The sequence below is a fragment of the Cyprinodon tularosa genome, unplaced genomic scaffold, assembly GCF_016077235.1.
Source record: "Cyprinodon tularosa strain WSP-4 unplaced genomic scaffold, ASM1607723v1 ctg196, whole genome shotgun sequence".
Classification (NCBI taxonomy): Eukaryota; Metazoa; Chordata; class Actinopteri; order Cyprinodontiformes; family Cyprinodontidae; genus Cyprinodon; species Cyprinodon tularosa.
This window is the reverse complement of record NW_024038715.1, coordinates 63116-83406: the sequence shown is the minus strand read 5'-3', so window position 1 is coordinate 83406 and position 20291 is coordinate 63116. Positions and strand designations below refer to the sequence as shown.

The window sequence follows — 20291 nt, the reverse complement described above, 5'->3', positions numbered from 1 at the left end:
AAAACAAAGATTGTGTGTTGAGTAAGTAAAGTTTATGAACCATTTCAAGCATATGTTGCTCAGATCCAGTCAGTTTCACCTACATTGAATGTATGGTTGATACAAATCAAACACCTTAATTTTTAAATCAAGATTAAAACATTAGACTAAATTATTGATTAAAATCAGCTAATCTGCTGAACATAATGAATTACAGTTGATGAATGAACCAGCAATTGATTACAGGAAGCTTCTATTTCTCTGTCTTAAAGCATATTACCCCTTACTGTTAACATAAAAATATCTGAGACACACTTAAATAAACCCCAGAATGTTAGAGTTAAAATACTGCATTTGTCTGTCACATAATAAAAGTCTCACATTTTCATATTCATGTTTATTAAAAGCATTTTCTTCTAAATATTTCCTGACACTAAAGTATTTGTTTTAAATCCAACGCTGCCAGCAAATGCAACCTCTACAGTACCTCTCCTCTCCTCACCTCTCCTCTTGCTTGATGACAGCTGAAAATATTATATTCCTCCACATGGATCTATCTATCTATCTATCTATCTATCTATCTATCTATCTATCTATCTATCTATCTATCTATCTATCTATCTATCTATCTATCTATCTATCTATCTATCTATCTATCTATCTATCTATCTATCTATGAAATCTTACCAATTTGATTTAATATCAGTGCTAGATATGTTTTGACATCCATTTTGGATGTACAGTAGTAAGGCCAGTTAATATGATTTTTCATTGTTATTGTAGTTTTATCTTTAGTTATATGTAGAAAAATCCTTGAAATGGTTGAAAATGTAAACATAAGGATATATACTTAATAAGTTTGTAGTGATTTCTTAAATCACCAAACTAAGGTTGAACATGTACATCAATGTATACTCTGATCATACTGAAGCATGCGTTGCCATCTAGTGGCCGGAGTAATGCAGAATTATGATAGCATCAACATGTCACAGAAACTGCCAGGACATGGTGTCTGCTGTTTTAGTCGTCAGCTGCAGACCATGATTCACTCTACACATACTTTAGTAGTTAGGATGGGGAAGTATGCAGTAACTGTTGGGTGTCATGTTTTGAAATAAATCACAGGAGAACGTCCTGCAGGAGCACCTTCCAGCACATCTGCTGTTAAGGAGATATCAGTCATAAACTGATACTTTGTTTTGAGGGATATCAATCCATAGGTGTTTTCCTACCAGCTATTTCATACTAAAGTACCATATGTGTACTGGACTGTCTAGCTTTTAAAGAAATTCAAATATTCTCTTAACATTTTATATATATATATATATATATATATATATATATATATATATATATATATATATATATATATATATATATAATTGTAATCATAAATAAACAAAACAACAACCCTATCTTTTTTGAGGGCTATTTTTAAACATTTCTTTAAATGAAAATATTTAAACAAAACTTTAAAATAAGGCCAGTAAAAATTTCCATTATTAATTTACTTTTTTACTTTAGGTATATCTCTTTGGAATATAGGTTCTAGCATTTCTTTTTCTGAAATTCTAGAACCTCTTAATTTTTTTAATCACTTCTGTATTTTCTGTGTGTTGTTACAAACCTATACCTGAAAAAACAATAATTTTTATCTTATTCTTCTAATTTCTTTCATATGGCATATAATGGCACCCTTGCTTATGGTTATAGCCTTGTTATAATAATATTTAAAATGTAGAACAAGCCTTGGAAATGCACTATAACAAAAGAAAAGGCTACAGGAACTTTTCTTTTTTTTTAACCTGCATTTTGGTAAAGTCCAATCTGCTCCCTTTAGAATAATCAGCTTGATAAATATGAAATGATCATCTTTTGCATTTACTTTCAATATATAAATAAATAGGCAATAGATTCCACCAGTATTTTTGACAGATCTTTGTGATTTATTCATCATATCCTTTAGAACTACATTACAAAAAAAAAAGAGAAAAAAAACATAAAATGTGTAAGTAATGTGATTCTAGGTTAAAAATAATTTTGATATGCCCATATATATTTAAATTTCAGATACTGCATATGTAGCACTTCTATTTCAAAATGATAAACTCCTGCTTCAGTAAGGATTTACTATGATCTCTGGGACAGCCTATTCTTATTACTGTTTATCTAGACCCTTATTTTGAAAAAGAACAACAAAAACATGGACCATCTATTTTAGACAGAGGCTGCTATTTTACCTTTTGCTTAAAAACGTATTTACCATCTGTCTTGTGCGGGAAAGATCTACTCTGTTATGGCTTTACTAAAACGTTTAGCAATTTGTTCAGCTGTAGACAGCAGAGCAGTCAAATTCATGTTGGAGTGATTCAAAACTTATGTGTCTGCTTATGCATTAGATGCATTCAGTAAAGCTGTTGAGCTGATAATCATCATGTCATTTATGACAAAATGTCCTATCTGACAAACAAGTCCCATTACTGACCTATGATTTCCTTATTCTTTGGAAAGAGACAATCAGCACTATCACTACCTGCCTGATAAACGTATCGGCTATAAAGTCGTTTGCAGCTGTTGGAGAAAAAGGCGTGGGCTGAAGAAATTAGTTGGAAGAACGTGAGCACTGCAAAGGCAGTAATGACATAACAGCATCATGTTGGTACTATTGTACATTGACCAGAGAGTTAGTTATAAAACGAAGAGGATGTTATGTGTCGTATTCAGAGAGAGAGGGAAATGTTCAGTTTAAGTAACTAAAAATCAAGCAAGAACTCATTTATGTTTTTTTTTTGGTGAATATAAACATCATTATCCTCAGCGTTAACATATTTAGCCGGATACTTAGGGTTCAAAACAGAAAGATAAAATCTACATTTAATTTTAACCTATAAAGGATTTTAATCCACTAAGCATAGAGAGAGTCTGAGCGCTTGTAGAAATTCCAAACCCTCTTTCCATGAGATGGTTTTACTCATTAACACCTGAAAAAACAGAGTTAGGAATGTGGATTTAAAAAGTGGCAGCACTCATGGACTTTGAGCACACATAATGAAAACACCCAGTTGAATTCGATTAATGAGGTAGCACAAGCATACATCCTGAGGCAATTTACAACCATATTTTTTTGTCCTTCACTGGTTAAATATTACAAGCTTCCCCCCAGATATACATTTTTGTCATGTTGTTCTTTTTTTCATGATGACTTAATGCAGCATCTGACAATAAATACAAAATTGTATGTAAACTTGAGAAAAAAAAAAGAAATGTTTATGTATTCAGTTATAAGAGATTAGGCTTTGTAGTTAGAATGAGCCACTACCAAATGCACTTGTGCATTATCACAATAACAATCTTAACTTTAAAGAAAATCTTTACTTGTATTTTCTGTGCTCCGTTCGGGTAAAAAAAAGCCAAACTAAACCTACACATATAGGCTGTCCTGAACCACAGCGCTACTTTCCTCTTTTACAAAAAAAAACAAGAAGCACACAAAGATGAACATCTCCAGTTCATCAAGGAATATCTACACGTATGATATGTAGAAGTCAAGATAAACATTTGAGTATTTAGATGTAATCTGTTATTGCTTTACTACAGGTGACAAATACCAAAAATAAAAAATAAGAAAAATACACTGTATTCTGAGTGTGATCAGATTACACAATACATGAAGAATGATACGTTACCATATATCATGTAAGTGCTACTGGTTTGGTGCTAATTTATATCCTGGTAAAACCCTTTGACTTAAATAGAAAGTACAGCATCCAGGTTTGCTTAATGTCGATGGGGTTTGTCTAACCGAAGTATCCGTGAAAGAAAACGGCCACACAGAGGAGAATGATGGCGTTTGCATTGACAATGTTCTTCCAGAGAGGTTTCTCTGATGTATCTGTGAGCTGTCTCTTCAGCTCTGCTTCCTCTTCTGGAGTCAGTTTTGGTGCTTTTTTGTCCTCCAGGCCACAGAAGCACATGAGTGCTTTCTTGCAGAAGCCAGGTTTCTTCTCTGATCCTGTAGAACAGGCAACAAAAACAAAAATTGTAAAATGTTTTTTAAAAAAAGCAACATAAAACAACAAATACATTGAAAACATCTTAAAATACATTTTCTACCAATATAAATGTACAATTAAAATCATTATATCAAAGGTAAAGTCTGTGTGTGTTTTGGATACCTTCACTATCTGAATCACTGTCCTGATCATCGGCCCAATCCTCGTCTTTGTCAATATCCTCTCTTTCTTCTGTACGGTTCCTCAGACTCCAGCACAATCTATACAGCTGGTAAAATCACACAAAATATTAATTACATATTATTACAACAACCAAAATCATGTATTTGATTGGTTTTGCATAAACTGAATATCTTCTCATTTTTTTAATAATAACAGATTCCAGTACTATAACATATTTAGCATACAGCAGACCCATAAAAAAGTATTCATGCGCTTTCAGATTTCACCCTTTTAGGCTTCTTAAAGGTTTGAATGTTTAACTGTTTTTGGCCTGTCATGTCGGTGGTAAAACTTTACACACAAAAAGAATTTCAGAAAATAAACATCATAAAAACATTACATTAACTTGGAGGTAATAAGACACTAACTGGGTGTTTTTCTTCAAAGAAAACTGGAAAACTAACTCAAAGCCAACCAGTCTTAAAAAATAAAATTAAACCATTTCTACATGTAGCATATGCTGTTACACAGCATCTATTACAAAGTATTACATCTAAATTTTTGTCTAAAGAAAATATGAAAGGCATAAGGCAAAAAAAAAAATAAAAATAAAAAATTAGGGCCAGTAATTATCCCAAGCATGCTTCTTGGTGACAACTTATTTTGCGTCAAATGAATGGTTTTAATATACTTTCTGTCGGATTTGAAATCCATTGCCTAAGCCACTTGGCCAGAAAAAGCAAATTTTTGAAATGCGCAACAATTTAATTGCTTTAAAAAAAAAAAAAAACTCTGCTGAAAGTTTATGTCATCAAGCTTTTTACACTTTCCAGAGCGCGTGTGACAATACCCATAAGTTTAAGGTGATCCAGAGGAAAGCCAAAACCCATCTTAATTTTTTCCAGGAAGCTCATGCTCCATTTACAGTATACTGATCGAAGTATGCAGTTGAGAATTTTTCTGTTAATGATTTCTAAATTCGAAAGTTGAAGATTAAGCTTGTCATATCTCACAGCTTTTACGTACATGCTTGTCATCAATAGGCTTAGTGACTAGGGAGATTCCGACTATGAGGATGCAGGAAATAAGAAACAGGATCATCCCGAAGTAGAGGTAGTGTATTCCACAGATGATATAGGGACAATTGCTTGGCGTAACACAGCTCCCTGTCCCGAAGGCAAACTCTGCAATCATCCTCGATAGTCCTATTACGAGTCCGATCGTGAGTCCAAAAAAGGCACCCTGGTGAAAAAAGGAAAGGAGAAAGAAATAAAGAAATTAAGGTGGAGATACTCAACTGCAATAAAAAGCTACCTTTGGAAGTTTTCTTTTAAATGTATTCAATAATTTCATTTGAGAGTAATGCTAAAGCTATAAACTAGGCTTGACGAAGAATCCACAACATATAAAGATGAAATTGCTCATTTAATGCAATCAATGCAGCAATATTCTTTGGTTATTCTAACAGTGCCTAAAACCGTTTTTGTTCATGACTAAAAACAGTTGTGTTTTTTGGAAGACAGTATCTACAAAGTATGTTTGGTTTCCAAAAATGGCCAATTTAGCAAAACATTTAAGTAAATTGTCATCATACTTATAATAGCGATGATGAGTGCTTTCAGACATTGTTACATGAACTCCTTTTACTGTTTCTTTCACTTACTGTATATAAATAATTCCTATCAGTGCCCCCAGAATCTGCTTTCGAATTCTTCGGAATGCATTTATTATTTGTGTAATTTGAAATGATTTAAAAGTTGATTTTATTGCACAACAGCTAACTTCAATGAGTTTTAACTGAATTCCTCTGCTTTGGAAATGTATTCTGTTGTATTTAAATGTTGGTTTGTCTATTTTCACTTTCTGATTATGGTAATAATTCTGTTTCACTTCTAAAACTGTCTGAAAAATGTGATTTTAAAATCTTACATAATTTTGAGCTGAATCAGCCTGGTAGATGTCATTAACCCTGTAAGTCACCATATGAAATAAATTGATGGCCAAGCACAGAACACCTGCGTGACAGAGGCACATTATTCTGATGTACATTACTGTTGCTGTTAGATGGTATTTTATAATATCTATTTGAAATTAGTAAATCAGAGAATTAGTTCCTGGCCAGAAGAGCATGTCAAAGTTTCTGCTTCCTTTCTGGCTCAAAGTATGTCCCTTCATCCCTTCCTCCTACATCTTCATCCTCTCCTGGGTTTACCATCTTCCCCTGTTGATACTCTTCCTCACCTTTCTTTTCATTTGACAGTTCCAAATCTGAATCTTGGTTTTACTGCTTCACTTCTGTCTCCTAAAGAAATGTGCAGTCACTAAAACCACAAATACTGACCTAGTGTCTGCTAAAATAGACAAATAAAAGGGCTTTTATATCAAAACTGAAATCATTAAACTTCTTTTAAGAAGTCAAAATAGTGTCGTTGAGGTTTTAATTAACAAGAAGATATATACAGTAGTTATCCTGAAAAAAATGGCAAAAAATTTAAATTATTGGACAAACAACTCCTTTTTTTCATAAAATGTACCTATAGGTCAGCCTGCCATTTTGATCAAGGAAAAACAAGGGGTTTCCAGCATGTTAACCTACTGTATCACATAAGATATATCTGGAAAGGCTGGATGTCCTCTAAGGGGACAATAAGGCTTGATAAGTTAATCCCTAATAGTAAAAGAAGAATAAGGTGAACAAAATATGCCCTATAATGGACACAAACAATTGTTCTGGGTCTTAGGAGGTTAATGTCACTTGACATTGCTGATATCTTTGGCTGATTTAATTTTCATGGTAGCTGTAGCAGCCCCTTGTGAAGAGTAGTATGGTCCTAACAGTCGATTAATTCCTGTAATGGCTTAATTTGTTTTTTTTTTAGCAGATTACTTTTGCTAACCTTCCATTTATTTGAGTTATGTTTTATTTTCCCCTCTGCTATGTGCACCGATTATTTGTATTTATTGATTTACTTAAAGCCAGTTTCACCTAAATACAAAATCCGGCAGGAAACCGTGGTCTTAAATACCCATATTTCAGCAAACTGTAACATCGATGCCTTGTTTTATTGGTTATTATTTTCAGTTTTATGGATTTGTTTACTATTTCCATAATTTATTTGAAATCCCCACTCGTGTAGAAGTATGCCAAGAGCCTTGTGGAGTAGGTTATTGACTAAAGTGTGTGAAGAGGAAATTTAAGTATTTTGTTTCTGAATAAATTGTGGCAACATTGGCTATTTAAGAGTACATGTGTTCAAATTACGCAAATGATCTATTCTTACACAATACCAAACCTCTCCAGGCAGTTATTTATCAATAAATAAGTAAAACAGCTTAAAGTAGTTTGGCCATCAATTCTGGGTAATCAGAGGATGCACCAAATTATCAGTTTTGTTAATCATTGCTTATTACAGTAATAGCTAATCATAGCCAAACCCCAACTTCTGTAGCACAACAGTTGCTATAGTTAAGAACTTTTTTAGAAAAACTAAAAGGAATCTTACTGGTTCATTAACTCTTTTGTAAAATATGGCAAGCATGAAGACGGCTGCCACAGGTGGAGTGAGATAGCTGGTGATTGACTGGATGTAGTCAAAGAGCTGACCACTCTGGGCTGCCTGTACAACAGGAATCCAGGCGATGCTTATACCAATTAGGATCAGGATAAACACCCTGCAAAGTTAACATAAATAAAGTATTAGGTAAAAGTTAGGGAATCCAAACAGTTATGTTAACCAAAGCTAAACCTATGTTACCTGCCAGCAATCATCAGTTCCTTTTCTTTGGCACGGGGGCGGATCTTAGTGTAGATGTCCATGGTGAATAGAGTACTAGCACTGTTAAATATTGAGGTGAGGGAGCTCATTAGAGAGGCTAACATCACCGATAGCATCAAACCCCTCAGACCTAAAAGACAGATAAAAATGAAGAAAATGGTTGAAGAAGATAAAGTTTTGATTTAAATAAGACAATACTGTCAATGCACTCACCATTTGGCATAAGCTCCACCACCAGTTTGGGATAGGCAATGTTGCTGCATCCCACTTTAGCTTCACATTCTCGTTCACATATTTCTGGTACCACACATGCCACCACATCTGGATTTTGTTAAAAGTATAAAAGAAAATAGCAGTGTCAAATGAGTACTTTAAGCTTTATATGTATTTTATGCCAGTCCTCACAAGACAAAAGACTTGAAACACGCACCAGTGTATAAGATCCTGCTTATCATTCCGGGAAAAACCATGAGAAACATGGGCAACAGCTTCAGGTAGCCACACAAAATGCAACCTCCTTTGACATGAGAGAGATTCTTAGCTGAGAGGCAACGCTGAACAATCACCTATAAAAAGATTGAGCATTGAGGGTAAGCATAGGTATTTAGTGCCTCTGAAAAGCCATCTAGGAGCATTAATGCTAGGGTAATGCTAATGTGATACAAATAAATCATTGCACAGTAAAAGTAAAGTATTAAAAGTACTGCAAAAACAAAAATTAGGCTTGCAAACACCAAAATGAAGTAAGAAAAACCCATGCAAAGAAATAATGTAAGAAAGAAAATTTTCCAGTTACACCAAGTTAATCAAGTTCAAACATGCTGCAAACAAAAAACCAGAAGCAAAAACATAAATGGAGCTGACGCGAAAAACATATGTGAATGGAAATGCTGCAAACAGCAAAACGAGCTGCAGACATCACCATATCACACGGATCTATGTGTTGCTATGCATTGATGTTTATGGACCAAATCCACTAGAAAAACCTAATGGTATTTCCACCCAGACTATATTTCAAGGGAGGAAAGAAAAATCTTCCCCTAGTGGTCTGAATCACTTTCATTGTGCAAAGCTAGTTTTTCAGCTTTTCTTGGCTTTTATAGTTTTTTGCTATTTGCATGATTTTTGTGGGTTTTTTTTATTTGTGTGTCAGCATCATTTATATGTTTGCTATGGGTTTTGTGTTTGCACTATGTTTGCACTTGGCTTTCTCTTTTGCAACATTTATCTTTTATATTTGTTTTGAGTGTAAATCTAATTTTTGTATTTGCAACTTTTACCTCTGCATTACTCGTTGCATGTGTTTACCAATTATGTATTTGCCTTGATTTTGCATCCTCTAGGGCAGGCATCCCCAAAGTCAGTCCTTGAGGGCCGCAGTCCTGCAGGTTTTAAAGTTTTCTCTGCTTCAGCACAGCTGATTCTGATGATTGCAGTTCAACAAAAGCCTGTTATTCAGTTATCAATGTAAATCAGCTGTGCTGGAGCAGGGAAACCTCGAGGACCGACTTTGGGGATGCATCCTCTAGAGTTTTAAAAGGAAGAAAAATCTTGTTAAAAATATATTGTTAATATGTTGTTAATTATTTAAAATGAATGTAATCAGTTTATTTAAAGCTTATTACCCAACAAAATAACAAAACATTTGAATAAATCAAAATTAGTTGTAGTGAATATGCCTGTTGATGAATAAACATTAAAAATGTATTTCAGGCAAATGGTGCTTTAAGGATAAATAATTTGAATTGAGCCAAAGAATAATAAATGCCATATTTTAAAACAAAATCTCATCATAAGATTCAGCAAAATTCCCACCCTTAAATTACAGACATCCACTCACTAAGACATGACTATTGTTGTTATTAACACAAGCCTGCCGAACAAAAAAGTGCATATGTAGACGCAGTGGTTTTGACTGAAGTATGTGATTGCTTTTAAATAGATTGCACAAGAAGCACTCAAACCATTTATGACAAAGGGTATAAATCGCATTTAGTTTGTTTAACATTTACAATTGGATCAAGGTAAAAACACGATAAAAACAGGATACCAGTGTTTGTGAACTGAAGAGTTTGTGTCCAGGCAACTATAGGCTCAAGAAATTGCTAGAGGTTAGCAAAATATTTGTGAAGTAATTGCAATTCAGCTCATGGATCAGGTTTTACTCCAAAGGACTTTTATATGACATGGCTCTTCACTATCAGCTGGCAACCTTAGACCGCCTCAGTGAATCTGTCCAAAACAGGCGAGATAAAAAGAGCATAAATGCGCGCACGGTTATGTAAAAAGTCAACCGAATGACTTTATGGCCTTTGATTGTTTCTGGTATGTAGTAAAACATGTTCCTGAGTCAGTGGAAGTAAGGTATCCGCACAGTCAAAGGCGGTGATTATATTTTTACTTACTTGATCTGTGCACCAGTACCAGGTGGCCTGAATTGTTAGTCCAAACACCAAGCCAGGCCATGGCAAGTCTCCGGTTATTGCATTCCTGAAAATGTGGAAGGAGTCTTGCCGAGGTAGGTAGCACTCTGTACTGATGTTATTGGTGACTGAGGGAATTGACTCCATGTAGCTATTCTGGAAACTTTCATAGCCTCCGACTTTATTGAAAGCTGAGGACAGATGAAGGTTAGACTGAGGCTCATTCTACTCTTTTTTTTTTGTGGGGCTTAGAACAAAGAGAGGATGCAAAATAAACTGAGAAATAAAGATAAATGATTATTACCAAATCCCATGAGAATGAAGGATCCAATCACCATAATGAAGGTCTGCAAGGTGTCTGTGTATATCACTGCAGCCAGTCCACCTGAAATAAAACATGATGTTAGCCATCTTTAAAGCGTTTTACTTAAAATCATAAAGATTAATATGTCTATACTACAGAGAATAAGGATTTCTTGTTTTCATGTGACCGCTATTTTATCTCTTATTTGATAAATGTTTTGTTTTTAGTGTGAGTGCATTATTACAAAGCAGTAAGTGAGGGCAGTTTAAAGCTTATCACTGTCCACGGGCAATTAACCACAAACACTCCACAGATAAACAGCTAAAAGAGGAGGGGTTTTCTCTTTATGTGTGTTTCTTGATCTCTGCTCTACGTGTGGCCTTGGAAGACCTTATCATTGCACATGCGTCATTTACATAGAGAACGCTTTTTTTAGGCTGCTAATGAGGAAAATAATCTCTGAAAGAGTAGTGAATCTCCTCCTGAGGACTGACCTGTTACGGTGTATAGAGCTGTAATTGCCAGTAGCGCGATGACTGCGACATAGATATTCAGACCAAGAGCTTCCCGGATAAAAATGGCACCAGAGAACATGTCGGCCTGGGACGAAATAGAAAGGCTGTTTGATTTTGATTCAATGCATCCATTGCTGAAAGGTTAAAGTTATATGCAACAAACTTACAGAGATCTTTGTAAAGACATATAAAAAGAGGGAGAGCACAGAGAGGTAGATGCGAATTCGCTGTCCTCCAAACCTCTTCCTCAGGTACTCGGGCATGGTGACAACCTAAGACGATTTAAATATACTTTTCCTTTTTCAAACACAAAAACTTTAAAATTCTTAATTTTCAATTTGAGTGTTATTTACCCCAGCTTTGATGTAGATTGGTACGAAGAGCCATCCTAGAATGACGACAACAATAAGAGCCTGGAACACAAAACAATGGCAAAAAGATGGAATTCATCCAGGAAATATTTAGTACAAAACTTATTAAGCTTTTTCTTTGCAGTTTTCATAAAACCAAAAGTGAGGTTGTATAGTCACAAGTCGATATCTTCCATTTTTGTGAAACGGACAAAAAAAATGGTACTTACATTCCATTCAAATCCACCAATGGCTATTCCAGCAGCTGCAGCAGTACCAGCAATCCCTACAAAGTGGCCGCTGCCTATGTTGCTTGCAAAGAGGGAAGCTCCAATCTGTAAAAAAAAAATTCTTTCATTTCCAAAGTTATGCCACAGCAGGTAACAAACGCCAGATCATTTGCTCAGCTGAAAAGCACAACATTTTATTTATAGGTTAGTATATTCAAACAATGTTTGGTTTAGGCCTCTTTTGCATGAAGTAGTACACCAATGTAGCCTGGCATGCAAAAAAAAGCTGGTGGGACTGATTAGATGTTACTAAGAAATCCTATGTTGCTTTAAAATTGCTCCTAAGCTTGAATGAACCTCATAGATAACCTGAGGGGTTTGAGCCAGCCAAGATTGTTGGTAAATCAAATGTATAAACATCATAATAAATTATCGTAATTAAACCAGCTTCTGGTACCATTGGAAGTATTGCCAGGCAGACAGTATGGCTTGAAAATGAAATCAGCATCTCCATGCAGCTGAAGTCAGGATAAGACTGCATGTTTTGCTCTAAAATGTCCTGGTGAAACAGATTTTTGGTTTGATAAAACGATGGAGCAACATGGGAAATGACAAGGCACCCCGAATTGACAGTTTCCCTGGATTTACAAGTGAAAGGTCCAGAATTTACTTCGGTCTCTTTATGGGTCTAGGCACCTGATCAATAGCTCGGTCTCTTTTTCTCTCAGTTTAATGGCAAAACCTTATTTGTGGGAACATAAGGAATGCAATGTTGTTAATATGCTCTGTTCAGCACTGCATATGGAAGCTCTTGAACCACTAACAGTAACTGTTGTACTGAATATGCTTTGCTTGTCAGTCTTCCCAGGCTGTTATTGCTACTGTTGCTTGTACATTTTTTTTCTGCCTCTCTTTTTCCGTCTCTTTTTCTGTACATTTTCCTTTAAATGTTTTGATGCAATACCCCTTTTTTGTTCGGCAATGCCTTGAGCATGTTGTTGGTGCTGTGCACTGGACAACTGTCAATGCAGCTGGCTTCCCCAAGATTGGGTAGAATATTTTTTGGCCATAACTTTAGTTATTGTTGAAAAAAAAAAGATTTTTTGATCTCATGATAATAATTTACCTTTTTTAAACAACAAAATGTCGGTCATCTATTAGCTCTAAGACATTAAAGGAAACTGACAAATATGTGTAAAACATTTTTAATATATTTAATTGAATCACAGCATACATTAGATTTGTTGATTGTATTATAATAAAAAAGAAACAAAATACACCTGATGATTGCTTATACGTGGGGAATCAGTGTGGTGTTAATAAGTTACTTGGTATAAGATAAGACTAGGGAATCACGTCATTTACAACAATGTTTAGTCATGTCACCTTCCCATTAAAATATATTTTTTTCTATCTTTTCTAAATGTTTCTGTAAGGAAACATTTGATCCTCTTTACATTTTTTCTGAAGACTAAGTTGTTTACTCATCCTGTCACTTTGTAAATCTGTTCTTTCGGAGGCCTTAGTTAGCATTTACCATGCTTGGGCCTATGGAGTAAAATTTGCTCTTGTTTTGTGACAAGTTCAATTAGCACTGCAGGTTTTGGCTTTAACAATATACATCTCTGCAACAGCTGTGGCCCACACATTATTTAGAAACTATTCCCAGATTGACTGTCTACAACAGTATCTTACTTAAGATCAATGTAAATGTTTTTTTCTTAAAAATTTGTCAAGACACACCTCAATGCTAAGGACACAAAAATGTCAGCGTTTTGAAGAATGTTTTAAGTTTCTGATGATCAATATGTCCAGTGAATCTGAATAATCTAATTTTAGCTGACTCTTACACCATCAGTTCAAATGTATATAAAAGAACTTACTTAATTTTCATAAAGAAATAGCAATAATTTTAAGGAACAAAACTATGCAATAAATTATTTTCTCTGACTTGTATATAACCAACCTTTCATTTCAAGTTGTTAAAAAATACATCAGAATCATTGCAGAACTAATTTTTTCCCCTAATATTTTAGTAAGATACCCACCGGCCACCACACCATACTCCTCCCTGCAAGGAAGAAGCCACCCACAGTGGATCGATTGGTGCGGACCATAGCCTGCAACAATACAAGGATACATTTTAGCAAATAAATAAAAGTCAACAAAACATTACTACAGTAAGTTCTATGGCATTTCAACTCTATGTTAGTGGCAGTTTCTTGTTACTGTATATTCATCTGCAGAAATCCCAGGTATAGTACAATGTGTTTAATGCAAATGTTTTAAACAAATTCCCTAAACAGATGCCTGAACCAGTCAAAACAACAATAAAAATAGCATGGCTTTTGCTCTTTGTTCAGATTATTTGAACAGTTTACAATTCATGGTGAATGAAAAAAGAATTGCAGTCTTTAAACAGGTAGAAAGTTTGCAGAACTTACCACAACACCCGTAGCCAGGACAACCAAAAAGTAAATAACAATAACAGAGATGTCAGCTGCATTGTTGAGAGCCACAGTGCCATTTACTTTTCTTAAGTAGCTGGGCGATCTGAAATAATCCCAAGCCATTATGCTCAGAGTTGGAGTGTACGACAGGTAGTCTGCAGGAGTCGGTCCACTGTGACTGAAAACATGCACAACACCTACCTTTATAGCTTCAGTGTTTGTGTGTTGGGCAGAAGGAGGGAGGGGTGGTGGGGTGGTCAATAGCATAGAGTAAAGGTAAGAGAGGGGTGATTGGAGGGGGGTTTATACAGAGTAAGAAATTTACTTGTATGCTAATTTGTTACAAATATTAGTACAGCAGAAATGTTTAAACCTTCTGGAAAGCAAACGGTTAATCATCAATCTTTAAAGAAAGTAAAACCAGGGATGTTCCGGTAATCGTTTTTTCTTCCTGTTGTTACTTATAAGTGTTTTTCTTTATATAACACATCATACATGATAGGACCATATGCAGCAGTTGCTAACTTTACACGATTGTTTATTAACATATAGAATTAAAAATGAAGTAGGAATATGTGAACTGTGGCCTTTAAATCCACATAAGTAAGGACATAAAAATAATGAATTAAAATGTATGTGATACAATTTATAACAAGGGGGTATGTATAAAAATGTACACACACAAGCACATATTATATATATATGTATATAAATTTGTCTTTGGGGGAAAACAGCTAATTTGATGTTGGAATGGTATACTTCTACTAGCAAGAAAATTCTTACTTTGTCTTTATTTTAAGTTAAGATTTTGCCTGTTTAAACGAATGCAAAAATTAAGAACTAATACATAGATATTAGAATATATAATAGCTGCTGTCTAAAGTTTCATAACAGCTTTTTTCATATCATGTCCACAATTTCAAAAATCTAGTTTATATAAAACATTTTTTTCCCCTTGACATGGGTTAATAATCTATGACAGCACTGCCAAATAAGATTGTGGTTATTTCTTGGCAGTATATAACAATTTAATAGTTCCTAACCTCACCTTCAACCCATTACATGAACATTAAATCTTCTTTATAATCATGTGTCTTTTATCTGTGTGTTAATAATTAGCTTGGAGAACCAAACAGAAGACTGAAGATCAAAAAGGAAAAGGATACAATCTTCACTGAACTGTGATGTATAATAAGGTGCTAAATATTCTTATATCTTTGGTTAAATTGAAACTTAACTTGGTTAAATGCTTCTGGGGTTTTTTGTATTATGTGAATGTCGAAGGTGTACATACGATATGCTTCTTTTCATTTGTTCAGCTTTCTACATTTTTAGAATTGGAAAGAAAATGCAACTTTTCTTTGTAGGTTTAATAGAGACTTGCTGATCGTTGGGACATTTTGGAAGGTTTTGTATATATTGCAACAAACAGCTAATGTCTCTGCATGTGAAGTGAACGTACCCTGTGCAACTGCTATCTTAAGGCAGGTACATCTATGAATCTTTGATGTGACTCCTGTAAAAGGTTGTTAAATCCCATTAACAATCCGCCCTGAATATGTCCTCTTTTCTAAAATGTGCTTGGTTTTGTTCCCTTATTACAAAAGCTGCATTGCTTTTAACATAACATGGATACAAATATTTATTCTCCATAAAAATAACAAATATTATTTCTGAGTAAGCTTCCCACTTCTCAGCTTTTTTTTCTCTGTTAATCTTTGAGGAAGTTAATCATCAACCAAAGTACATTTTGTGCTACCTTCTAAGTTTTTTTCTAATTTTTTAGCAAAATCATAAGATAACAGTATATTGTTACTCCATATAAACCTGTGAGAAAAAAAAAAAAAAATGAAAATGGATTTCTATTCTGATTTCTCTTTAAACCAAATGCTTATAAACCAGATGGCTATCAGGAAAGAGACTTGGCCCATCCTCCTTGATATTGGTGGTGAGAATGCAGCCCATTAGTACTGTCGGTGTAGACAGGGCTAAATGTGACTTACAACAGTCTGTTGGTGGCTGAATGACTTGTATAGTATAAAGCACTTTGGAGTCAACTCAACTAATTAACCACTGTATAAGAACAGGTAATTTACTATATTTTTCTTTCAGTCTTTCCAATAGTATTGCTAAAAAAAAAAAAACACCAGCCTTTTACACATCGGCTATCCATGTTTGAAAGATAATTTCAATACTTTATTTCAATATTCATTCCAATACTTACTGTGTGGCTGCCAGAGAATGGAATCAAAATCTGGTTCTTGTTGAGAACTGATTTCCCGTATTGCAATTTCTTGGCATTATATGCCATTTATGCAAATGATTCCTTTATCAATTTCACATGGTGATACTGGTGTCACCACAAATTTTGCACAGCCTATGCAAGCTATGCAATATACCAGTGCAACCAGCAGGAAACATGGCACCTAAGTGACACAAACCCTAATGTAACCCAATGTGGTTACATTGTATAAGAAAGAACAACATCAGGGCAATTTGTGGATACAACCATGTTACTTCTAAACTTATAAATAAATATCTTGTTAAAAAATAAGATATATAAAAACTCAATGCTAATCAATTTGTTTTCCAAATTAAGAGGATTGGTAACAGAATAAAATAATTAAACAGACTAGAAATAGGAATCGGAATATCAAATATATTATCAAGGTTGTAGTGGAGGATGTTCTTTTTCTGGGTGGATCATCAAAATAGATGGTCCTCCTAATTGTTGACCATTCTGGTGATATGTTTATGTATGCTGTCCTACAAGCTTGTCCCTCATCATTTTCTATGCATGCATTCTTTCAGGTGTATATCCGTGGTGAGGTTATGGATCTGAGCTACGGTTTCAGCCATTCATTAAAACTCGCCTTTTCCACCACGGTAGAAAAATTGCTAATTTTCTTTTAAAAAGTAAGCTTGTATGAGTGATGCAAACAGCACTGAACACGCACGAGGAGAAATGGGCTTGTGCATGCTCTCGCACACAATCAATAGGTGTAATTTTAAAAAATTTGGAAAAATTCTCCCCTATACCATGGCTGCAAAGTGATGCACCTGTTGGTAGCACTCTGCCTTACAGCAAGAAGGTGATTCAACCAAAGAACTTTCTGAGTTTAGTTTGCTTTTCCTGTTCATGCCTGGGTTCACTCTGGTTACTCTGCCCTCCTTCCACTGTCCCAAAATATGTTCTTCAAACAGCCCTTCTAGATATAAGTTATGTTTGTATCTGGGCACTGTGTGGTTGTTTGTGCTGTGTGGCCGTGTATTCTAATGGCACAAGGTCTCCTGCAACCCTGCCTTGACAACAGATAAATTAAATTTATCTCTCAAGTATTCAATCAATATGTTTCTTGAAACAATTTAGCCACACAGTACTGAGACAAAAAAGACAAAAAGGATATCATACGATTTACATATGTTGTTTTAATTCTGGCCTGAGTAAAAATAAAAAAAACATAATAAAAAAAAAAACAACTTCTCCTAAACAAGTGAAGATAATAGAAATGCAACAGTTACTGCAGCTGCATTCTAATAAAAATCGGTTTATACTGTTAATTTGAATATATTCAAAATTTTAATATATGTGTTATGTTTATCATGACAACAGCAATAAAATAAAAAAATATATTAAAGGAACCAAAACCTTTTGTCTATGCATAAAACTTTGTGGCAGTCAGAGGCCTCCAAACACAAATTCAATATCACCCTGAAAATAAAAACAACTGTTTTTATTGCAACACTTCTACACCAGTTCCATTCAGTAGTGCAATTTTACTGTTAAACAGAACACATTTTTCTTTTTTTTTTAGGCAATCATAATTTCAGAATCAGTGTTACTCTGATGGGATAAACAGGTGAAAACAATAGTACAGCAGAAAAAGTAGCCATACAAACCCTGCCATCAGTTTTAGGCTTTGTGTCCTTCAAAACTTCCATATTGTTATCAGGGCACTTGTGAGAACAGCAGTAAATTAATAAGCCATCCTTTTTTTATACCCCCATTAACAGTATCTTGATCATACCTCTATGCAGCTATTAAAGGATGCGGAAAAACTTTGTCAGGAAAACTTATTTGTCACATTTTATCAACAAGGATGGATGATTGCACATTTATAATGTGTAAAGCAGGACAGGTCCTGAGTAAACAATTAACAGTACATTATATTTTAATGAGTCTAATGTAATATTTTCTTTAATAATATCTATCATTTTGTTTTGTTTTTGCACAACTGAATTGGTGTTTACTCAGTTAGCAGTAAGATATAGATAGGTTCATTTCAAGTAAGCCAGTATAGATTTATAAAGAGTTTAGAAATATAATATGATTTCTCTGTAGACTTCCAATGCCTATCAGGTCAAAGCATGCCATGACAAAAACTAAAAACCTCTTTAACCCAAAGGCAGGATAAAATTCATCCTTTATAGCAAAACTACAAGTCTTTCCATCTGATCACAGAGGGCTTCGTGTAAGCAGCAGGCACTGTTATGCATCAGATTTTATCTGGGAACCAAAGCTACCTTTTAACATGTATGAATAAAAAAAAAAGCATATTGCACAGCTGTTTGAAAAGACAACAAAACACCAACATGCTTAAAATAAAGGTAGACGATTATCATGAACCTCGCCTCTCGCCCATTGACAGCTGAAGATAGGCACCAGCTCCCCTCGTGACCCCAGCAGGAATAAGCATGACTAAAAATGGATGGATGGAATTATCATTAAATTAATGGCAATGTCTTAAATATATTTACAAAGAGGGAAAAAATAGCATATTTGGATGGCAGAATGTGTCTCTTAAAACGCCTTTATGTTTAAATCACTCACAATAAATTTTGCTTGATTTTGCACATTCCTTCTTTGATTTTTTAAATAATAAGCTTTCTTTGAAATTATGCAATAAAGTGTCATATAGAGACATCTTGTGGTCAATCTGAGGACAGTTCTTTTATGAATATTTTACTGAAATAAAATAGTTAATATTATTATATAATATGTAAAATAGTTTCAGAAACAAATCTTTAAGCATAAAACACCAAGGATGCAACCTGTTTACTTTAGTTATATAGTCCCTCCTGTGTTTTTTGGGTCTGGGTTCTCACTTCAGTGGGACTTTTGTGGGGGGACATGAACTTCCTCTACTGTTCCCATTTGATTTAACCTCCCATTGGCAACCAAACCCCTCACCCAATGTCTATGAAGGAGCCTAGTCTGGGGGGGGATGCTCATTTTAGTTCCCTGTACACCGACTCACATTCTGTTTGTAGTGATATTTATTTATGACCAAGTTAGAGCTTTAACTTTCAGGCTCAGTGTTTTCTCTGCAGCAACAGGCAGGAGCTAATTATTAATGCAATTCCATCCATCCATCCATCCATCCATCCATCCATCCATCCATCCATCCATCCATCCATCCATCCATCCATCCATCCATCCATCCATCCATCCATCCATCATCACAGCAGACACCACACCAATCGGCCTGTCGATCTCTAACTCCATCTTCCGCAGGAGTTTAAGTTGTTGTGAATCTATTTCAATTTTAAATTAACCCTGTCTGTTGTTCAAACACACAGCCTTTTTTTTCCCCCATGCAAAATATGACAGACTGAAATTTATTTTAATTAATATCAAATAACTCAAATGCCTTTAGGATTAGAACAGTCAACATGACTATTTGCAGCACATTTTTGCAATCTTAGTAATTTAGGATTAGTAGAAGCAAACATGAATCCATTGTTTGAATTTTTCCACACCGGTAAATACAAAGTTAGCCTATTGCATTTTTCGAAATGTATTACAAATTTAAAATAGCTGATTAGTTTGATTATGAGCAGTATTGTATTTTTATTATTATTTTTTTTGTATTATTGGCTGTTAACAATATAAACTACTTAGAATAGCTTGACTTGAAAGTGTGGAATGCAGCCTTACCCACCGGTAAATAAAATCATATTATAATTATGTTTGGCCTTTTTAAAAAAAAAAAAAAAAAAAAAAAAGTAACTCTAAGCTTTACATGAAAAGACTGTTGGTTAATCCTGATATGTCAAAATTAGCACAGTAAAAATTGTTGTATGTAATT

At 34.5% G+C, this 20291-nt stretch overlaps 1 protein-coding gene across 1 annotated transcript; it reads right to left on the bottom strand.

The window, feature by feature from the left end:
- Positions 1-3776: 3776 nt before the first annotated feature.
- Positions 3777-14401, bottom strand: LOC119782648 (sodium/glucose cotransporter 1-like). The gene is made up of 15 exons (XM_038283687.1): positions 14197-14401; positions 13801-13872; positions 11753-11857; positions 11526-11585; positions 11340-11444; positions 11152-11257; positions 10658-10738; positions 10336-10544; positions 8361-8496; positions 8144-8251; positions 7910-8060; positions 7658-7826; positions 5181-5396; positions 4155-4260; positions 3777-3991 (listed from the first exon to the last, which is right to left on the bottom strand). The coding sequence occupies exons 1-15, from the start codon at positions 14323-14325 to the stop codon at positions 3777-3779; spliced, it is 1968 nt and encodes a 655-aa protein (XP_038139615.1). The 5' UTR covers positions 14326-14401.
- Between the last annotated feature and the right edge of the window lie 5890 nt (positions 14402-20291).